Source organism: Rousettus aegyptiacus, unplaced genomic scaffold, assembly GCF_014176215.1.
Source record: "Rousettus aegyptiacus isolate mRouAeg1 unplaced genomic scaffold, mRouAeg1.p scaffold_m13_p_3, whole genome shotgun sequence".
Taxonomy (NCBI): Eukaryota; Metazoa; Chordata; class Mammalia; order Chiroptera; family Pteropodidae; genus Rousettus; species Rousettus aegyptiacus.
In genome coordinates this window covers 134,325,302-134,347,969 of record NW_023416306.1, presented here as the reverse complement: position 1 = coordinate 134,347,969, position 22,668 = coordinate 134,325,302, and the positions used below count along the sequence as shown (strand labels likewise).

Genomic DNA, 22,668 nt, shown 5'->3' with positions numbered 1-22,668 from the left:
TCATCTATACCATGAAAGCAATAATACCTAGTAGGTAAAACGATTGGGAGAATTATAAATGATAATATTTAAAGCAATATTAGCGCCTGTACAGAGCAGATATCTAAAAATAATTATTACTGTGGGAGGGCGCACACTGATGTGGACAGTAAGACGACAGGGACTGTTCACAAAATAAAGCAAACAAAACTTGAAAGGATTTTGAATGAGAAGAAGTAAATAGTACATTAAAAACATACACACACACAAAGGCTCACAGTATTGGAAATATAATCATCCAGGATAGTATACTAGGATTTGCTACAACAGAGCTATAATGTCATCAAATGGAGAAGTAATTAATAGAAATTTTTAGCTGGTAAATAAATATTCCTTATGGAGAAACAACTCTGAAACGTGACCAAATCCTTGACCAAATTCTCCGCTCATTGAAAATATTAAGAAACAATCTGCATCCTTGCAACTAGCATAATACACGGAAATAGCAACATTTGTTCTTGTTTTTTTTTTTTTCTGTTTTAGTTTTTAGTCTTCAAGTGCAACAGAGTTGAATTAAATCATAATCTTTCTTTCAGATACACACTTCTTTCAAATGGCCTGATTTTATTTACTTAGCCTTTTAAAAAGTTATTAATAATGTACTAGGTACTCCTGATCCCTCCCACTGCCTATATTACTTTTGAACCCAGATCTTCTCATGGGGTGACTGAGCCGAGTCAGTTATCTTTGGAGACTTTATCAGTGCAAATAAGAGTCTACTGGTTAATTGAGCCATTCAAACTTCAGAGAGTTACAGGTAATAAAAGTCTATAATGTTTAATTGGAAAACTCATACCATGATTATTTGTACAGTACCAGTTAACGAAGCTAAGTTTAACTTTTAATTATTTCAATTAAATTATTTCTAAAAGAGGTCTCTGAATTCTCTTAGAAAATTTCTGTATCTGTTCCATCCGTTAGAAAACATGGATTCCAAAAGGGAAAAGGTATAATGGGTGAAAGACTTAATGGTTTATATAATTAAACTGTTCTTTTTCTCCATTATTCAAAATTTGAGGGAATGTTTATATACAACTGAACAATCATATCTGCTATAAGGCTAGTGGGTGCCAGGCCTTCAAAAGAAAAACAAATTATTTGACCAGATAATTTACCAAGACTTACCCTCATCAGATTATATTTTTTGGAGACTTAACAATCAATTTCTCATTTATGAGGACGTCCCATTATTTAGAAAATGCCACTCCAAAAAGTCAAGCACCAAACATTTCACCAAAATTTCTCTCCTAAAACCCCTCGGTAAACCTAAGCTTCTGTACTAGCTGAAAGCTTCCTTTTCAACAGTAACTTTGGCTACCATCATGAGCCACAATTTATAAATATCCAAAATTAAAGTCATTCATTTGCCTTGGTTTAGAAATCATGTGGACCCCCAAAGAGTTCTTTAAGCAAATGTAAGTATGTACTTCAAAAACAAAAAACAATCTAGTTAGTTTAATTTACTCTAGTAAATTAGATATTTTATCTGCCATAACTATAATATAGCTTACAATCCCCACGATAATGAATACTTCTTTTGCTTTTTTCAAATTAAGAGCTAAACATCATATTATGTGCATCTAAACCTTTGGAAAACATAACTGTTGATGAAACCGTTTACTGAAATAATTACTGTTGATTAGAATTTGTTCAACATTACCTCTTGGAAATATCTGCAGAGGTTCTATTAACTGTCCATTTACTTGCTGTTCCATTACTGTGGAATAATACTGCAAAGAGATTATAAAAAGAGATTACTCAGTAATGTATGAACACTGGAACAGACACTTATGGGTTGTTTAATTCATAGTACTTTTGTAAATTGCTGGTATATACATATCAGCCTCAAGAATACTTTTTCCCCATTTGCACATTAAAATGACATACTGACTACTCAGGATTGAAAGTCCACTATAGTGTTATCCTCCACACTGTCATTTATCTGTAAAAGTAAAATTGTTAATTAAGACTTTAGCTTAGTATTTGATCTGTAGAAATATTTTTTAAATGATTTTAGAAGAAATTTTAGAGGAAATTTCTCAACTGGCTTTTTGTTCTTTCCCCCTGAACTACGCAAAGCAAAATGACAATACCCTCACATTTATCCTGGACCTCTATGCCAGTTAATCAAACATTATTAATATTTGAGTATAAAAATGCACAGATTACGGAAATCTAAATCATAGAGACTGTGGAATGAGCAAATAAGATATGATCCATCCAAAGACGACAGGATTAATATGATAAAAAGGCAACTCAGTTTCAAGCAAACATATCTTTTATGCTTTAGTATTAAGAACACTTCAATATAGATCAAATTTCACTTTAAAATTCTGAGCACAAAAAGTAAAGTTTCGAGTAAAAAAGCATTCGCACTCCTTTAGAAACACAGATTCATTCAGTAGGCTGTATGATGGTCTGATTGCTATTTTCCTTAGTATGCTAATCGATGATCCTATGTCCACCTGACTTAGGGATGGCTTCTGTGCCCTCAATTCCTTAACACTTAACAACACAAAGTGATGTTCTTGGTGGCAAAATAGCAATGATGAAAACTGCTGATTTTGTGTCTTAAGGGGCTTTCACAGAGCAGCCCTTTTATCTTTGCTGTTTCTATGTGAAAAACACACATATGTTATTTAACTACCACGTTTTCAGGAAATTCTTCCTTGACAATCATTATTTGCTGACATTCTTAAGAGGTTTCTTTTTAGAAGATACACATATATATCTTCTTGTTTTAATGTACATTATATTATTACAAAATCAAATGGTTCTTTTGCCCTTAGAAATAAAGGGAGCTATGAAATTCTACATCATCTTGGGAATCACAAGTTAAAAGTCTAAGCCTTTTTGCCCTAAAACCAAAATGAAGGTGGATTTTGATAGCTATAGACTGATAAAAGTGTACCCTTCTCTCCAAGGCTTTCAAACTGTAAAAGTAACTCTCCTATGTACCTAAAAACTTATATACATACAGCATAAACATGTGTGACACATTCTCTGGAATACATACTAAGGCAAATGTCTTTCAGGAGAATATATTCCTTAAAACCACAGAAATACGGTGCTTGCCATTACTCAAACAGTGATGACAAGTAAATGAAATATCAATCATGTAGGCTGTCAACCTTTTGGGACAGCAATAACTGTTAACAAGTAGTCTGGAAAAATTGTCCGAAAATGACTTGTCCTCAGCACACAAGTATTTGAGGTTTCTACGGAAAATTAAGATGCCAGTGGCTATTTGGAACATTGCTCAGGTATTCTTTTTAATGGGAAATTTGCCGGTTATTGATCCACAGCATGTACCCCCTTGCTTCTGGAAGGTTGCAAGCAACTTTCCAATCAGTGGCTGTCAAAAAAATTACTGCCTTTTTATACTGATACAAGACAACAGCAGTGGTTGTGTTCTCCTATGGTTAATGCTTTTCTTTAATTAACTGGTATGTACAATAGGTAATTTGTTACTACTTCACCGCAGTCCTAGAAATCAAAATAAATAAAACATCCTTATGCTTTATCTAACAAATTAATTATGGAGTTGTCTGAAACTGGTACTTGGGGTCAAGTTTGAAAACAAATATAACCTCAAAAGTAAAGGGTCAGAACAGGTGCAATGCATTTTTTTTCCTACTATAAAACCTTGCATGCATGAAATTGACCTGTTTTCTAACTTTATTTATTTACTTCACAAAATAAATAAATAAAAATGATTTCCCTTCCATTTCAGATTTGTGCCAAGTCAACTGGTAAACTATATATCCTTTTATAATCATTGTTAAGAATTTTTTAGCAAGCTATAAGCATCTCCTTGTACTATGATTAACATAGTCACAACAATGACATTAAGTATGTTACTTGCCAGTTTCTCTAAAGCAAGTAGTATTTTTTTTGTTTTCTACAATTCTTCCAAACCCAGGGAACATTTTCTACTGCTGAAATACTGGGTTTGATCTGTGTTTGTATTAACAGGGAATCTGTGTTCCACACAACAAAGTAATTCACCACCAAGGAAAACTATAAAGGGCGGTAATTAAATCCGTGGTGTGGGCCCACTCTAGGCAACTGACCTCTGAGGAACAGGCCTGGTAAGGGCCAAGGGGCTACCAATAAGGTACCAGGCCTAGGAGCCTAGGCCACTGCTTACATGGCATTCCCGAAGACAGGGGTCCCTAATCCTTGGACCATAGACCAGTGACCAATACTGGTCCATGGTCTGTTAGGAACAGGACTGCACAGCAGGAGGTAAGTGGAGACTGAGTGAGCAAAGGTTCATCTGTGTTTGCAGCCACTCCCTAGCACTGGCATCACCGCCTCAGCTCCGCCCCAGATCATCAGGCATTAGATTATCATAGGAGCACCGGTCCCTGGTGTCAAAAAGATTGGGGACCGCTGCCCTAAAAATAAAATGCAGGGCCACACATAGTCTCTTCTGGCACAGAGCAGTCCTGATGGGTCGGTCACAAGGCCTATGCTGCCCTGTGAGATGAGCAAGGCACCTGAAGGAGTTAAAGGACTCAAACCCAGGAGTCTCAATACTGGCCATTTCTTAGCACAGGACCTCAGTGAGGATTAATGAGACACTCACATAAGAAAATGTAAGATAGCACTTAATAAACTAACTGCGAAGCAAGTTGTTTTTAGATCTTGATGCTCTCTAAGTATTTTTATATATTTTCCCTGTAAAAGGGATTCTTTTCAATTTTATTCCAAATAGCGATAAAATAAATGATGACAAAGATTTCTACTAGACAAAACTAATTAAGAAATAAACCAAACAAAATCCTAAATCTTGTATGCCAAATTTAACATAGTTTGTACAGAAAAGTAACAAAGCAACCGTTATAACATTAATAGAGCTGTAATCTGAAGTTATCCAAATAACCTCCTGAGCTTAATCTCTATAATCCTATCCTGGCTTTCGTCACTACTAACATAAAGCCCTGCACATAGTAGATGTTAGATAAATATGTACTGACTGAAATGGGATACAATTCTGATTCTGCCACTTATTAACTTGTGTATTCTTCAGGAAGTCATTTAACCTCACTGAACCTTAGTTTCCTTCAAATGGAAATAAAGAGATCTACTCTATGATACAGACTACTGTGAAGCTCAAAATTAAATTGCAGCAACAGAATTAGTGAAGGCACTTTGTAAACTGTAAGGCTTTATTAGTAGTTGGAAAATTAAAAAGTGAACCTCCTAATATTTAAACCACATTAAGCACATTACTTACTGAGTAGAAATGTTCCAGCAATTAAAAATACAAAACAGTTATGTATAAAAAGTACAAAATATTGTGGTCAAACTGAATACCTCAGCAGCAGTTATAAAATGTGTTTTCTGCTGGTATACCTTGAAGAATCTGTTACACGCTGTAATTGCAGCAATAATCAATAAGCTAACAGAGTAAAAGATTAATCAGTTTTGTGATTGCTAATGGAATCTCCAGTACCAGACTCAGATTAGTTTCAGAGTCCCTCTGAGATGTTCTTCAAAATCCTTAAACAATTTTAATAAGGATGTGACAAAGTTTAGCATAGTTATCCAAAAATCTAATTAATTTGAAACAGAGGGCCAGATTCAACAAGGGGATAGCAAGTACAATTTTTGGCTTTGTTTTCCTTGCGAGTTTATCAAACAGTGTCCTATTTGTTATGAACCTAATTCTAATTCTAACAGCACAATTCAATCAATAATTACAACATTTTTTTTTCTTCATGGAACTCTGCCATATAAAAAAACCTGAGTTCCAAAACAGCGCGGTTTAATTTTACAAGGCACAAGTTCTCTATTAAAAGAGAGAGAAGAGGACAGAGACAGAGAGAGAGTGAGATAAACACACAGAAGCGACTAGCACTCACTGAACACCTAGTGTATGTTGGGCCCAGTACTACGTCTTTATATTCCTTCATTTAATTTCTCGTAATTCTGTGTCATCGCCCCTATTTCACAGATGAAGCAAATGGTTTATCACTGAATCAAAAAATACTTCATTCCAATCCATGCACTCAGATCATAAAATGTATGCTTACTATTTAAGAGTCAAAAGGTAAGTTATCTCATCATATTTCTCACATCTCAAAACATTTAACTACACAAACTGGGCTACTTGGGTAGAGCGCCGAGCTGATGTAGAGCTTGGCTTCTTCATTCATACCCTGTGTGGGTTAGGCCATGTCACCTAATCTTTCAGAGACTGGAGAAGTGTGAGGCAGCATGGTACAGTGCAAAGATTCCTGTATTAAAGAGTGACCTCTCCCTCTTTCTTTAGTAACCCCCTCTGGTTTTCCTCCTACCTCTCTAACCACTCTATTCAGGTTCCTGTAAGAGGTTCTTTCCTTATCACTCCTTTAAATGCTGGAGTCCCCCCTGGTTTTTCATCAACCTTGTCTTCTTATTTTATAATCTCCTTGAGTTAACTTCAGCCACTTCAAAGATTTCAATTACCAGAGGAGTCATTGAGACTAATTAGGAGCTGATGAATCACAAATCTTTACTTCCAGCCCAAATTTCTCTCCTAAGATTCGGAGTATACCCAATTGGTTGTCCACAGGCTCCTCAAATTCAACAGGTCCTTTACCTCTCCCACACCTCTCTCCCTCATGCCCTAGACCTGTCTTCTGCCACCTGGGTTCACTATCTCAATGGGTGACATCACGATGACCTAGTTTCCCAAACCAGATACCTGGAAGTAATCCAAAGCATCTCTCTTTCCTTCTTCTCCACACTCAATCAACCAGTCTTAGTAACTCTGCATCTTCTCCTCATGTCAAATCTCTTAAGCTAGAACCCTCCATGATCTAGTCCACTTTCCTTCCCAACCTCATCTCATACCCTGCTCCCCACTCCCTCCCTGTCCATACCACACTGAATGACAGGTAGCTCCTTCTGAATGCACCAGATATCCTTTCACTGAGCCTTTAAACACATTTTCTCTCTGCCCCAACACCCTTCCCAGTCCCCTTGTCCTAGCTTATTTCATCTAGACATCATCCTCTTCAGGAAGCCTTCTCTATCCCCAAAGCTGGATGAGGTGCTCCTTCTTTATGCTCACAGAGCACCCAATGCTCAAGCATATTATAGCATTTATCACTCTGCCTGGTAATTATGAGTTTTTCTTGTCCTTCCACACTGAATACTGTTTCCTTTTCTGTTAATCTCCCTGACTTGACCAAGAGTTCCTTGAATTCCTTTAAGGAATAAACTATACGTTCACTGTACCTCCACTACCTAGCACTGCACTTGGCCAGATAGCTACTATTCATAAATATTTAGTGTATGAAAAACTGGCTACATGAATAAGTGAACAAATCAGTGAGTAAGTGATCTCAGGTCCCAGCTCTACATTTACTAGCTGTGTGACCTTGAGAAAGGCATGCAATTCATTTGTGCCTCAGTATCCTCAGCTTTATAAATGGGGAAAATATCAGCCTTGCTCACTTCACAGTGTTAAGGAAGATCAAAATCAAAGGAGCTGGTATATGGGGAACCTTATAAAGTACTTGAAAAAAAATCTTGAAACAGGGCACAGTGCTGTGAATCTCCCACTTCCAAGTACACAGTACATAGAATAACATTTATAATAATAGGGTGACACAGAAACCATTAAACGAGATCACTGAAATTTTTAGACCAAGTACAGATGTAGAATTTAACTAATTGGTTTATCAAGGCTGAGTCAGTATCCCCTTCCCTTTCCTCAATTACTACAGTACTCTAATAATAAGTAAAAGGGTATTAGAAGGAACACTGTGTTTCTCTTCTGGAAGTTCGTCAAGGACAGGGACCATGTCTTGTGTGTTTTATTATCTCTTAATGCAGAGGTATTAACCTGGGGTCTATCTATATAGGCCTTAGGATATCCTTGAAGTTCCTGAAATTATATGTGAACTGTCACACTGTGTGCATTTTCTGGGAAAAGAATAAACAACTTTCTCAGATTTTCAAAAAGGTCTGTGCCCCCCAAAACCTAAGAAGCTGCTGCCATACAATGCCTAGCACTGTGCCTTACACCTAACAGGTGCTCCACAAATACTTAAAGGAAGGAGGCAGACAGGAGCTAATACAGACATGGCAACTACTCTCGTTGGTTGTACCTTTTAACTTACTCCTGGCAAGTCTTATACATCAAATGAGGTTTATTTATTATTCTTCTATACGTTTATAACAGAGCAGTTTCCTAAATCTCTCCTTAGCATGCCATCTAACAGACAACATAACTGGTACAGTATTTCAACTTATAAAGAATAGCGTGCTGGTTTTTTCCTACTAATGATAAAATTTTCAAATTCCTGTTTTGTCAATACTGCAAGCATACCCCATTATATGTAGCTCAGTCAGTAATTACAGCAATAATCAATAAACTAACCAGCTATCTGCAGTCCACAGTCAATTTATTAGTTTTCTCAGTGAAGAATCCAACAATCTTAACTCTGTCAAATGACTACAAATTCAATTACAACATTACTCAGGTGTGTCATCTATTATACCTTCTTTCAATTATTTCTCATACTTTAAGAGGCTTTCCCTCTGTGACACTGACCTATTAGGAAGTACAAAACTGCTTCAGCAGTCAAAAATAACATGAAGTCAATCTACTTTGGATACCAAATTAAGAGCTACATTTACTTACCTGGCTTCCAGTCCCCCCGCTACTCCCCATTCACCTCACTGCCCTTGCCTTACGGTGACTACAATGCGCACATGCTCTTCCTTAAATGACTCTGGACTAAGGGTCCATGTATAGTGATGGATTGATTAGATGATGAGAAAGAACACAATGAAAAGTGTTCCAGTGAAAGGTCAACAGCAAACAACTCTGGGGCCTGTTTATAGGCTAATGTTATTGGATAGATGTACTTATTAATGATTTGGAAGTGAAAAAGACAGTACGTTGGCCAAGTTTAATGATAACACTATTTGTTTTGGATAGTAAAACCGTAAAGGATGTTAGGGAGCTCCAGATGGTCTTAATAGAGGTTTGGGCAGCCAATAGCAGATGAAATGCAACTTAGCCAAGTTTAAGGTAATGTGCGTTGGCATGGGTTTAAATTTGTATTCAGCGATGGTTCCAAAACCTGTATGATCCTTTCGGCTGAAGCTTTCAGAGTCTTTACTATGGTTAGCTTGAGGCAGTGACTATACAAACCTTTTACTTGATTTCTAGGCTGCAGCAATTCTGCTATACTTCTAAAGGAGGAGATGTTTCAATAGTAGCTTCAGGGAACCTGCCATTTAAATAAAACAGGCCCATCGGCCCATGCAGATAGCAAGCCAAATGGGACATTCTTTTATAAATAGACTGCTTTATTTGACCAGTTCCCATAGTGCTTTGATAAAGATCCGGCCTGCTGTTCAACTGCTATTAAAAACTAAATAAATCAAACAAAAAATGTTGGCAAGGATGTGGAGGAAAAAAAAAACACATGCAATGTTGGTAGGACTGTAAACTGGTACAGCCACTATAGAAAACAGAATGAAAATTCTTAAAAAAAAATAAAATAAAAAATATAGCTACCATACAACCCTCCAATTCCACTTGTGGGTATTCATCTGAAGAAAATGAAAACACTAATTTGAAAGATATATGCACCCCTATATTCGCTGCGGCACTATTTACAATAGCCAATATATGGAAGCAACCTAGGTGTCCATCGATAGATGAAGAATGGATGAGAAGATGTGGTATATCTATACACAATGGAATCTTGCTCAAAAGAATGAAATCTTGCCAATTGTGACAACATGGATGGACCTAAAGAGTATTATACTAAGTGAAATAAGTCAGAGAAACACAAATACCATATTATTTCACTTATATGTGGAATCTAAAAAACAAAGTAAATGAACAAACAAAAATAGAAACAGACTCATAGATACAGAGAACAAACTAATGGTTGCCAGAGGGGAGTGGGGTGTTGAAATTACAGAAAAGGTAAAGGAGTTTAAGAGGTACAAATCTCCAGATATAAAATATATAAGTCACAGGGATGGAATGTACAGCACAGGGAATACAGTCAATAATACCATAATAACTTTATACAATGACAGACGGTTACTAGACTTATAGTGGTAAACACATCATAAGTTATACAAATGTTGAATCACTATGTTATACATCTGAAACTAATATAATATTGTATGTTGACTATACTTAAATAAATGGCAGTAGAAAAGAAGGAACATATATAATAGAGAAACATTTAGAGAGCAACAACTTGTTTTGAAATTTTTAGTTACCTCAATTTATACCTTTTTTGGACAAATTTCCTAGTTCTTCTAACTTTATTGTAGCAAAGTTACATTCACCTTTCAGATATATGTGAAAACTACCCCTCCTGTTTCAAATAAAACTGGCCCTGAGAGCACAGAGGTTCATTAGGAGCTGCCAAAAAGAGGGGTAACACCTTAGTATGTGCCACAGCAATCCTACTGCTAGAGGTCCATCATTTCCTTTGAAGAGAAGCTCCTAGCCATAGCTCCTAAAGGGGCTAATTGACATAATATGGTTCTGCCCCCTCGTGCCAGCTATCACAACACAGGACCCAAGAGGAACCAATCTACAGGCTACACTGAGCCCTCCACAGAGATGGAGCTGAACTGTGAGCAGAGCCACATTAATGAAAAAATACAGGTGGTGGAAAGCTCCTGTGCCCATGGTCCCCAGAGTGCTCTGCCCTGGCGCCACTCTGGCTGAGGCCTGCTTGTGCTCATTTTTTCCTTTGCTACCATGAGCCACATAATAAACTCCTGGTTTGGATGTAAATTTGAGACCGCTTCTGGTCCTTGCAAGCAAAGATGTCTCAAGATATTTCACAATAGGGGCTAAATAAGGGACCACTACATTTTTTATTACTATTTCATGGTCATCCAAATGTCCCAGATGAAATAGACAAGGGAGTTAAAATAATCTGCCTCTGAAAAAAATGCTTTATTCATTGACTAGAATGAGAAAACAAGAGAAAAACTTTACTTACAACTTAGGGTATGATATTATTTGAGAAAAAAATAGAATATTTCTATAACAACTCATTTATTTCATTCAATTTTTCACCATTTCCCTACCCCACCAGGAGAATATACTGTATTATGCATTGTTTGGATGAATTGCTTTGAATTAGAGGATTAACCACTTATCGAAGATGGAGCTGATTTTGACTGAGCTAATTTTCCATATATAAAGTATGTTCAAAGTAGGACCTACTTAACATGGAGAATATCTGAAAGCACCGTGTGCAAAAATGAGCTTCCAATCTCTTCGCTCTTTGAAGGCAACTTCCTAACAGCAAAGTCCCTGAGGCTATTAAATGTTCAACTCCTAACAAGGCAAGAAACTTTGTGGTAACATTCAGCCTTATAGATAAGGACAAAATCTTTAAAACTTCAAAAGCCCACAAAGTATTTTTTATATTCAATGGTATTAATAATATTACCTCAACAGATGTCAAAACAAAAACATCACTTAAATCACCAGGAGTGAAGAGACTGGGAGTCAAAAGACCTGGGTCTGTGTCCACGCCTTCCCATTCATTAGCAATGTGACCGTCAACTGAATCCGACCTCACTGGGTCTCAGTTTCCTTCTCTATAAAATGAAAGTGTTGGACATGACCTATAAGCCTCCTTTCTAACTCTACTTGAGTAACTGGTTTTAGAGGCAATCTCCACGTTATGCATACTAGTATAAAGCTAATCATATTGCAATTTACAAGATGCTACAGAAGTCAGAAAGTATTTTCCCTCATAGTACCCAACATCTAACAAGGTATACTATAGTCAAGTATACTAAAGGTAATACTTACACTCTACTGAAACACAAAGCCTTGGCCATAATGGGAGGCATTACAGTTAAACTCATCCCATACTTTAATGGCAGTGTGGGGGAAAAAAAGGTATAAAAAAAAAGAGAATGGGCAAAATGAAGAAATTCTTGTTACTATTGTGCTGTACTCCTACAAGTGCCTGAATATCAAGAGAACCAGGTGTAATAAATCCTTTACTAGACACGGGATTTAGCAAAACAAATATGAATCCATTTATACAAGCAAGATGTACTGCTGAGTTTCTTAATGAAAGGTCACACAAAAGCAGAGGTTAACATTTAAATAACCACCTCCTATCAGTGGGTCTCTATGATAAAGTTTATGATAAATCAATAAACAAGGCCCAGCACTGTTTGATGTTGTAAGGAAATGAAGCCCTACCAGACAACAAATACAAAAAGATAGAAGGAGAAAAGCAACATGCTATCTTCAATCTTTCTAGAAAATGAGAGGAAAAACAAAGCAGAAAGATTTCAACTACATTAAAGGAATATTTAACAAGGTTCTTTAAATAATTAGCAATGATCAGGTAGTTTTCAGAATACATAGGGTGAGTGTATTTTTTATTCTAATAAAGCATTTCAAATTCTAATTAAAAAAATACTTTATGGAGGAATTAAAAAGATACAATAGTGTCAAAGAAAAAGCCATGATCCCAGAAGTAGAATATTCTAACAACATAACTTACAAGAAACTATGCCATAAAAACAGATTGTTGATTAACACAAACTCATAACGAAAACGCAGAGAGCTATCACAATGGTGCTGTAATAACACTTGGCTGCTGAATTCTCTCAATACATTAAATATCTCCTTGGAGACCAAATTACTTTACATTTTCTTAAAAGACAATTTATTATAGCTTTGTTTTCTCCTCATTATCTCTTAAAAATATATCTAATGGAAAAAAGAATACAACTTCTAAATAAACAAAACAGTACTAATGTATGACAACAGACATTGGTTTAATATGTTGGTTATTATTTAACAGCACACAACAACCTATTGTCATGACAAATCCTTACCACCATGTGATATTGCCCTGAGAAATCCTTATCACAATGTGTCATATATATCAAAAAACACTGTATGCCATTATTATGGCACACATAAAATTAACAGCCTAAGGCTGCTAGCAATTTAAATAATTGATAAATTTTCAATTAAAAAGGCAACATTTTCAGGTCTAATACAAAAATCTATTTAAATTACTGATAAAAACATGCTTCTGTTGGCCCAAAGCCAGAAAATGCTTGCATCTAAGGGATTAAAAAATAATAATTCTGCAAGTCACACCTCGATGTTGAAAATTTTTTTATAACTTTATGCAGAGATTTAGGCCATTTAATCATTTAACCTTTGTAATCAATGGAAAAGAATAATTAAAGAATTTATGGTAAAATTTGTCTCTATTTTTGCTTTCCCTATATGGCTTTTAAAGAAATACTAAGGTGACTGCAAATTCATTGAATTCCATATGAAAAACTAAGTTGTTTTTTTTTTTTTTAACAACAATATGTGGTTATCTGTTAGTATCTTCCTTATATCACCACCCAAATGCTGGAATCAACATTTTTCAGAGCCAAACTGAACCTAAAACGTAAAGACCAATGCAGATTTTTAATAACAGGTTGGCAACTGAAGACAATCAACCAAAAGCTCCTGTGAAATTAGGTCCAAATGATTCTTTATGGCAAAACTGGAATGCAAAGGAATTGTAACCATAAGAACCGACGCAGATCAAAATGACAGTCAACCAATTTTGTTAGCACTTTTAGAAAAAGAATTCCTTACTCCGCTTTTTAAAATGTTTATTTGGTGACTGACCCTCCATAAACAAAGAGTATGTGATGGTAGAGGCTACTGCAACAAATAAGAGGAAAAGGAAATCCATTTAGGTTTTAAATGACTTAAAACTTTCTCTCTCAGGGATATTTCCATTTTAAAATATTCTGCTTAAGCAATGAGAATCAGAAAAGTGGAACTCTACCTTAAGTTAAAATTCCTTGGAGGCTTCAGGTTCCCATCTAATTGTTAAATGAATTAATGAGAAAATCTAGACCTGATCAGCCTGACCACAATCCATGGACCATGGCCAATTCATAAAAAAAGTTTTCAACATCCACAGCAAATTTTAAAAAATGCGAAAAATATAATGACTTTTAACATTAAAACTAATTTACTCACTTTAATGGCCATCTTTACTTTGAGATTATTTACTGCTCAATGTTTTAATCTTTAAATGACTCCCATTATTTTCTTAATAAAATGATGGTTAACGGTAGATAACTTTATTAATTTACATATTAATGTTTTTATTTGACAAAATTAAATGTTACCATCCTATTTCTGTCCTCTAATCTAAAAATGAAAAATCGATTAGTTCATGAAATCCAAATAATTGGGGATCAATGAGGTAGATGACTTCTTTTCAGGCTAAGAAGTAGCTCTCAAGAAATTTCAGGAACTTTTAAATTTAAAGACAATTACATAACTAATATTTTCCTACACAAAATAAACAATGCATTTGAGAAAATAAGCAAGCACAAATCATAAGGGATATATGATTTGTGCTTATCTCAACTATGGTATTTATATAAACACGAATCATTCAGAATTTAATAGTGATGACAACATAAAAAGACCCCAAACCTAATGTGCAAGGAGATAGAGAGGAGAGAAACAATATAAAACAGTAAAGGAGCCCGGGCTTTGGCATTAGGAGAAAGTGAACTTAAATTCCACATTCACGTTCATACTAGCTCGAAGACCTTGGGCATGTCATGTCTCTTAAGTATAGCTTCCTCATCTAAAAAACAGGGATGATAATATCTACCTCAAGGAGTGATTATTAAAGCCAAAGAAATTTAATACCATAAGCATCTAGTACATAGAGTAGGTACTTAAAAAACAGCAATGATTATTATCATTATGATCACACGCAGCAACATTCTTAAAAGGCACAATCTGTCAGATCTTCTCTAAAGAACATTTTTGAAAGCACACCTTTGTGTATGGTTATGTCACAGACTGAATGACAGTACACTGATGTCAGTAATGTACTCTCTGCAATAGATGTATGTGAAAATACTAGAACCCATCTGTGTTTGTGTTTTCTAAAAATAAGCATGTCACATTCTCAGGAGAGTTAGCCAATCAATCAATACTAGTGCTAGACCTTTCAGCAGACCATCCTATTCTTCCTTTCAAGGTGATGATGGGCTCTGCTCTAAATTCTCAGTGCACAAAGACTCTCAAATAAGTTAATGGGAAGTCAATGGGAAATTGACTTTTCCTACTCTGTGCAGCTCTGCATGCGACGCTCTGTTAATCATGCCATCCTTCTTGTTCTCTTTCCTCCTACTCTAAATTAAAACTATTGGCAGAAACCCATACAGATATTTTACAGTTTTCATTACAATTAAACAGTATCCTGGGTTAAAGTTGAGGTCTATCAAAAACCTACAACCTAACTGTTGGCTAAATATTAGTTTCACTGAAAAGCAAGGACCCTGATGCCATCTTTTCCACCAAAATACCACTTTGCATTTGTATAGAACTTTCAAGTTTTTAAAGGGCTCTCCCTGTCTATTCTCCCATTTGATCATTACAATGACCCTGTGCAGTAAAAAGGACAAGTATTATTATCTACAATTGACAGATGAGGCAACTACAGCACGGAAAGGTTAAGTGATTTCTGCCCAAGGCCAGGAAGCCAGAGGAGAGCAGTGGTCTCTGGACTTCGAGTCCAGTGCTCTTTCTACCGGGCCACTAGAGAAGGTTTTGTAAACAGATTACAAACTCAATTAAAATAAAATAAAATAAATAAGAGGAAACAAAACAAAATAAGAGGAAAGCACAAAGCAGGGCTCAGGAAAACTGTATCTCTTCATCATGGTTGAATTTTTCAAGTTTAGTATTAAAATTTTAGAAATATACTCGTCTCTTATTTATCTATTTTAGCTTTGAGACAAACATTAATGCAAATTTTTACTGAAATTTGAAACACAAAAAGAAAGTCATTTCAGGATATATTCAAATCACTTTGATTCAGTAAGTAACCCTGCAGTTCATCTTGGGATGGGGGTAGGGGGGTGCTTAGTGCATAAAATAATAGAGTACATCTTTAAATTGTGTATCCATATTAAGCCTGCAGCTACATTATAACTGTAGTCTGTTTGGAAGGGTGAAGAGATCTCCAGTTGAAAGTAGATTTTGAAAAATTTTTTAGAGCCCAGGGGTTCATTTTTAATGAGCCGTTACTTTAAGTACTGCATAAAAAATACAGGAAATTGATAGTCCATTTAGTCTGCACCATACCTAATGCAAAAGTCATTAAGATGCATTATTCTTAATGTTCATGATATGATTAGTAAGTGTCTTTTGAAAAGAATGCCCTTAACTTTCATATAAGGAAATCTTTGAAAACCTTATACACTATACAGGAAAATGTTAATGGCAACTAATTTACATCTTCACTATGCCAAACAACAGCATCCTCAATTACAGTAACATTTTAAACATAGCCCTCATTTGTAATACACTTACATATGACAGCATTGCCTTCATTTCTTCATCACTCCTCACTGTAATTCGATCACCATCTTCATCTTCATCTGTTTAAAAAGCAACATAATGTAAGTGGTAAGTTTTGCATTTTTTAATGTACAAAAAGCACATCAGCTGGGGATACAATACAACTGGTTTTTACGACTTGATATCCAAATCGTCAACGCTTTATTTTTGGAGGTGTTGAGGATTGTTGTTTTTTCATTCAGAATACAACCAGAATATCAACAAAGAATTAAAAATTTTAGGGACAGCTGAAAATTAAAATATTGCTCATGCCATTCATGACATGTATCTTGTTTAAAATAAGTATACCAGGAATATGACTAAACAGGTTTGGTTTAGAGAACTTAAAAACCAAAGACAGATCAGTCCTGTTCTACTATTGGTACTTTTTTTCTGTCCCACACAAAACCCTATCCCTCTATATTTCCACTCTTCCAGGCAACCCATCATGTCACAACAGCATGATAAAAATGGCTAACGTTATTGAACACCACTATACACAAGGCACCATGATTTGTGCTTCACATGTGGTACCCGCTTGAAAACCTCACAGCAACCTACAATATGGAGTGTGACTTGATTATTATTAGTCTTTCCTTTCTTACAAAAAAAAAAAATTACAAAAAACATACAAACAAAACTGGGAACCTAGTGTAAGGTTACCTTGCAAAGCAACTTTAACACAATTCTCCCCACACCCCTCCTATCTAGTAGTAACCTTTCTTTCTGAAAGTTTTCATTTGTGTTGGGAACTCTCTGACTATAGTAAGCTTCAAATAGTGATTCATGCTATTTTGAAATATGGTCTTAAAATTAGAAGGTAATAAGACTACAAAATGCATAACCAGAATGTATACATTTGACTATCATCAAAGTGGCCACAACTAGAAACAATGTATTTATTTCAACTATGTTTCTCTTATGCAAAATAGTTTTGAAATATCTCTTCACAAACTGCTTTAAGAACCTGAAGACAGACCATGTGAAACAAGGTCTCATTTTTAAACCCAAATGGAATTGTCCATCAGATCACTCACCTACGCTACCTGCCAAGCAGAACTCAGAATTATTTTTGGCTATTTCTAAATACTTAGTTAGCTACTTCATCTTTCTAAAAATTAATCTGTCAACACCCTATATGGTAGACTCTAAGTGTACAGTTGAAAGAAAAATGCCAAAAACATTTTGAGCAAGAGCAGCATTGCTGAAGGAAGTACAAAGGTTCCCAGGAGAAAAACTGGAAAGGGGCCTGCTCTCCCTCATTTGGATATCTTGGCTCTGGTGCATTTATTAAACAATCAGTGGTGTTATTTAATTTTATTTTTTGGTCACTCCTGGGCAACTAACTGTTGATTTGATCAGATATGGAGAACCTGATCCCAGCCCTGGGGAAACAGACACATCTTCTGTCATGAAGAGAATAAGCTTACATGACACGCTCTGGGGACTCTTACTGAAAATACAGGACGAGTTCAGATCATCATATGGATCTTTGCCCACCGCCCTCTCTCCTGTCCAGATGCAGTTTTGAAGATATACCCCTGCTCGGTGACCAGACCATGGGAACCCTAGGAGAGAGCTTGTGTTGTCTCCCAATTAGCCTATTTCAGAGCAAAACGCTACTATCTTTTTCTCCTCACTAGCCAGTAGTAATGTGACATCATGATGGAAACCAGCACTTGAGCCAGCCTGGCTCTGTGATCAAGCCAACAGCTCTCACTGGGGTTCTCTCTCTAAAGCATTTTTTCCCCGATCCTGGTTCATTCCCAAAGAGTTCTCCAATCTGATGGAAATCAGTATCATCAAGTCTCACTGTTTAAATATCTATGTAGCTAGGAGTTGTCTAAAGTTACTATTGGTATTATGCTTTCAAGAGCTGCCTGTTTTTTGTATAAAAGACATACAGTGGTCTCTTTCAGTGACAAAGAAGGTGCATTCATAGAGATGTTACATATATAAAGGACTGTATAGGAATCTAACACTTTGATTCTTTCTCTTTTTTTAATTCTAGCTACAGAATCTATAAAGATGAATTGGGGGGAGAAATGCCATTCTATTTTTGGAAACAAGGAATTTCTACATAGGTTCTAGAAACTAATATTTTCAAGGTTAAGTAAAAAGATTTTCTTACAAATGAAGGAAACAAAGGAGAAAAAAAACAGATATAATATAAAGGAATATAATGTTGTACATTATCACACATGAAAGCACTTTATATTTTTGTTTTAAAACCAAGTCAAATTCTCTGTTTAGATGTCGACTAAACTGATTTGTTCTCAATAAAAGTCCCAAACTTGGTAAAATTTCCAGCCTGAACAGAGTGGCTTTTTGTAAATCTTGGTTCTACACCACAGCTTGCTACAGAGATAGGAATTACAAAGGGGCTGCTTATATTCAAACTTTAATCTACACAAGACCTCAAAAAATACTATTCGCGTGGGATGAAAAAGTGCTTGGAGTTTTGTGAACAGGTAAAAAACCTTTTTATAATTTGTAAAAAGAGGACACAGATTCCAGAAAAGTCCTTTACATCACAGTCTCTCTAAATCAGTAACAACAACAAGAGTTCTCTAAACTCTCAAAACCAGAGCTTGAACCTTTATAGGTATAGAACAAGAGGTTCTGGAATTCTAGAATTCTATGAAATCTCTTAGGGATTATTTCAGCAAAAAACTGTGAGGGAAGTCAGCCACCAGAATAATTTCTTGTTTGACAGTTCCACAAAAAGCAGCTATGAAACACAAGGATACTTTGCTTTAAGTGGGCCATAAAACTGAGACCAAAAGGCCAGAAGAGCCAACTTAGTGGTAGTGTGTTAAGCAGTGTCCCATAAAAGGTCTGTCTCCAAGAGAAAGATTTCAGATAAGTTGAAAGAGGCATTCTAATAAAGCCTGAGGATTAAATCAGGCTTACATGGCAGTGATTAACAGTTCTTACAGATTAATAAGTGACCCCATTATGTGTACATATTGGTTTTCTTTACAAATTGCACTTTGGATACTATCTGATTCACCCTAAATATTGACTGGTAGTTTTAATGACTTCTTGTTATTGTCAAAAAAAGAGACAGTTGGAAAAGTGTGTGTGTGTATGTAATGGGATATTACAGCCATGAAAAATAAAGCTATCCTGCCATTTGTGACAACTTGGATGAAACTTTAGGGCATTATGTTAAGAGAATAAGTTGAACAGAGAAAGATAAATACAGTATGATATCACTTATATGTGGAATCTAAAAAAGTCAAACTTAGAGAAACAGGGTAGAGTGATTACCAGGGGCTGGGGAGTGGGGGAAATGGAGAGATACTTATCGAAAGGTACAAACTTTCAGTTATAAGTATAATGAGGTCTGGAGGTTTAATGTACAGCATGGATTATAGCTAATAATACTGTATCATATACTTGAATTCTGCTAAGAGAGTAAATTTTAAATGTTCTCATCAGAAAAAAGAGGAAATATGTGACAGGATAGAGATGGTAGCTAATGCTATAGTAGTAAGCATCCTGCAACTTACAAGTGTATCAAATCAGAACACTGTACACCTTAAACTTACACGATGTTATATGTCAATTATATCTCAATAAAGCTAGGAAAAAAACGAAAAAATAATTATAATGCACTGACAGGTGTGATAAATTAATTAAGTATAAGACAGTAGAAACAGATTTAGTATGACATACCAAGCAATTTAGTATGACAATAACTTAAAACACTTTTCTCAACAAAAAGTTGAACTTATACAGACCATCTAGCAAAGACTGTGGCTATCTACCTATCAAAATGGACTATAAATCATACAAATTTACTAAAATGCCACAAAGAGTTTGAAAAGTATAAATATGTTGGTGAAGAACACTAGAAAATAGTGTAAGTAGAGAGAAGTGGAAAAAATAAGTCAAACTCTTGTCTCATATGTGGAGGCTCTTTGCCATCTGACCAAAAATACATTACTAGATATGACCAAGAGGGGGGTGGGTGCAATAGATCTGATACACTGATTCACAATGAGAATTCCAGGCTTCTCTAGTTGCCTGGAGCATAGTAATATGATTTTCCAGCACATTAGGGAAGCAAAAGTAGAACTAGAAAGTCTATGTACTGGCTGGATTTTGTTAATGTCACTTAAAATGGAGGCAAAAATCCTAGCAAGATACCAAATAGAGTGCAGCAGATGGTAAACAAATATTATGAAGCAATCTTCACAAAATCTGCAGTGTGTCACAAATATACAAAATGGCAGAGTTTGGGAAAAGAGAATCATAACAGGCCATATGTTGTTAGCAATTTTATTTGAGGCAACATGCAATCCAGAAACCAAGAGAAGGAACATAAAGGCCCAATAGAAGAAGAGAGGCAGCCTCAGGTAAGGGCGGTCAGAATGGCAAGCACAGTGCCTACCAAGTAAACAGCAGAAAAACAGCAGACGCTGGGGAGGCCTCAGCCAAACAGCACCCACTGCAGTGACAGGACACAAGTGGGCTTTCAAGAGAAGCAATCTAGCTTCTACAGAGAGCAACGGAAAGTTAGAGCAATATATTATATGTCATTTGTCACAGTCCTTCAGTGCCAAGTGAGTCAATTAGAACTACAGCAAAAGCATTTTTCCAAGGCAAGAGGAAAGAAATGAAAACATAATTGCAGAGGTTAGAAAGACATCAACAGGAAATTACCAGAAAAGTTGTCGAGTTCAGAGCCCTTTTCAGGTATGGAATCTAAGATCTGCACAGGACTAAAGGCCACAGTTTCTATGGCCAAATCTTCATAGCCACGAGTGAGTTTTAATTTAGCTCCATGCCTCCCACTTCCTGATTACTTTTTTACTTCCTTTCTCTCTTCCTTCCAACAAATATGTAAGTGCCTACTATGTAGCTGGCAATTTCCTAAGCACCGGGAATAGTAACAGTTGAAAAAGAAAAAAAAAAAAAACCTGCTCTCACAGAGCTTACTTACACTCTCGGTGAGAAACTATAGGGAATACAGGAGTTTGGGCTAATGGGTATCTGGGAAAAGAGTGTTCCAGGCAGAGGCAAGAGCTAATACAAAGGCCCTGAGGCAGAAGAATACCTGGCATATTTGAGAGACTGAAAGCCACAGAGGCTAGAATAAAAAGAGAGGAGAGAAATAGATGAGTTCAGAGAAGTAATGGTGGAGCAGGGTTGGGTGCGGATGAGAAAATATAGGGTCCTATAGGACATTTTAAGGACTTGGCCTTTACTCCTGAGTAAGATGAGATCACTGGAAGGTTTTGAGTGTTATAATTTCACTTACCTTCTAAAAGGATCATTTTGGCTGCTGTGCGGAGGCAAAAGCAGAAACAAGAAGGCCATTCAGGAGACCACTGTCCTAGTTCAGGTGAGATTTAATGGTGGCCTACAGCACGCTGAGACTTTGAGCTGTCGTCAAACGCTGAATATATTTTAAAGATATAGCTAGTAGGATCTGCTGATGGATGAGATTTAAAGGCTTGTCCTTATTACTTCATTCCTTCAACCATCCATGCATTCCAGAAATACATAGAGTTTGTACTATGTGCCAGGTGCTATGCTAGGCTTTCCAGGGATACAAAATGAGCAGTACTGTCTGTTGCCTTTAAGGTGTTAGGGTAAAGGACTTAAGCTTCTTAATTCTCATGCAAAATAGCAAGACTACTAATAAGCAACTACTCTCAGAAAACTAACAAAAATTTGGACTTTTTGTATCAATGATATTTGGAACCAAAATTCCAATAAATTAAAGCTCTCTTCCAATCTTTTCAAATTCTAAGATGCACAATTAACTGTTACCTGTTAAATAATTTTAGACTCAGTGTAGGTCTGTTGGGAATTACAATTTTTCATTAACCTACCTAGTTTTATTTATAAGCAACCACTTATCTTTTACATATATTATAGTTTTAAAAATAAACTTTTTTCCAACTATTTTATCATTTCCGCATATTTTATGACTTAAACTTTTCTCCAAAGCAAAAAGGGGTTTCCATTCAACTATTCTTAATGATACTGCCTTTGCTGTTTGGACATGAAAAGTGTTTTTCCAGTAACGAGCTATAGCTGTTTTCTTTACTCTAAGAATTTACAACTTATATAACTGCAATTTTGCTTTAAATCATCACATTATGCCAAATTTAAAATGAGATATGATGGACTGGTTTTAAAATTTCTACCGCAAATAATCTTCCAGAAATTCATAAAACAACTAAAAAATATCCTATTCAATGAGAAGT

The 22,668-nt window shown here is 35.8% G+C and overlaps 1 protein-coding gene across 4 annotated transcripts in view; it reads right to left on the bottom strand.

Moving 5' to 3' along the window:
• MAP2K5 (mitogen-activated protein kinase kinase 5) overlaps positions 1–22,668 on the bottom strand; it is a 233,478-nt gene that overhangs the window by 198,511 nt on the left and 12,299 nt on the right. For all 4 annotated transcript variants that reach the window (XM_036218037.1, XM_016140982.2, XM_016140980.2 and 1 more), the window contains exons 3-4: positions 16,418–16,485; positions 1,700–1,769 (exon numbers count right to left, since the gene is read on the bottom strand). In XM_036218037.1, the coding sequence (XP_036073930.1) occupies positions 1,700–1,769; positions 16,418–16,485 (138 nt within the window). The remainder of the gene's footprint in view (positions 1–1,699; positions 1,770–16,417; positions 16,486–22,668) is intronic.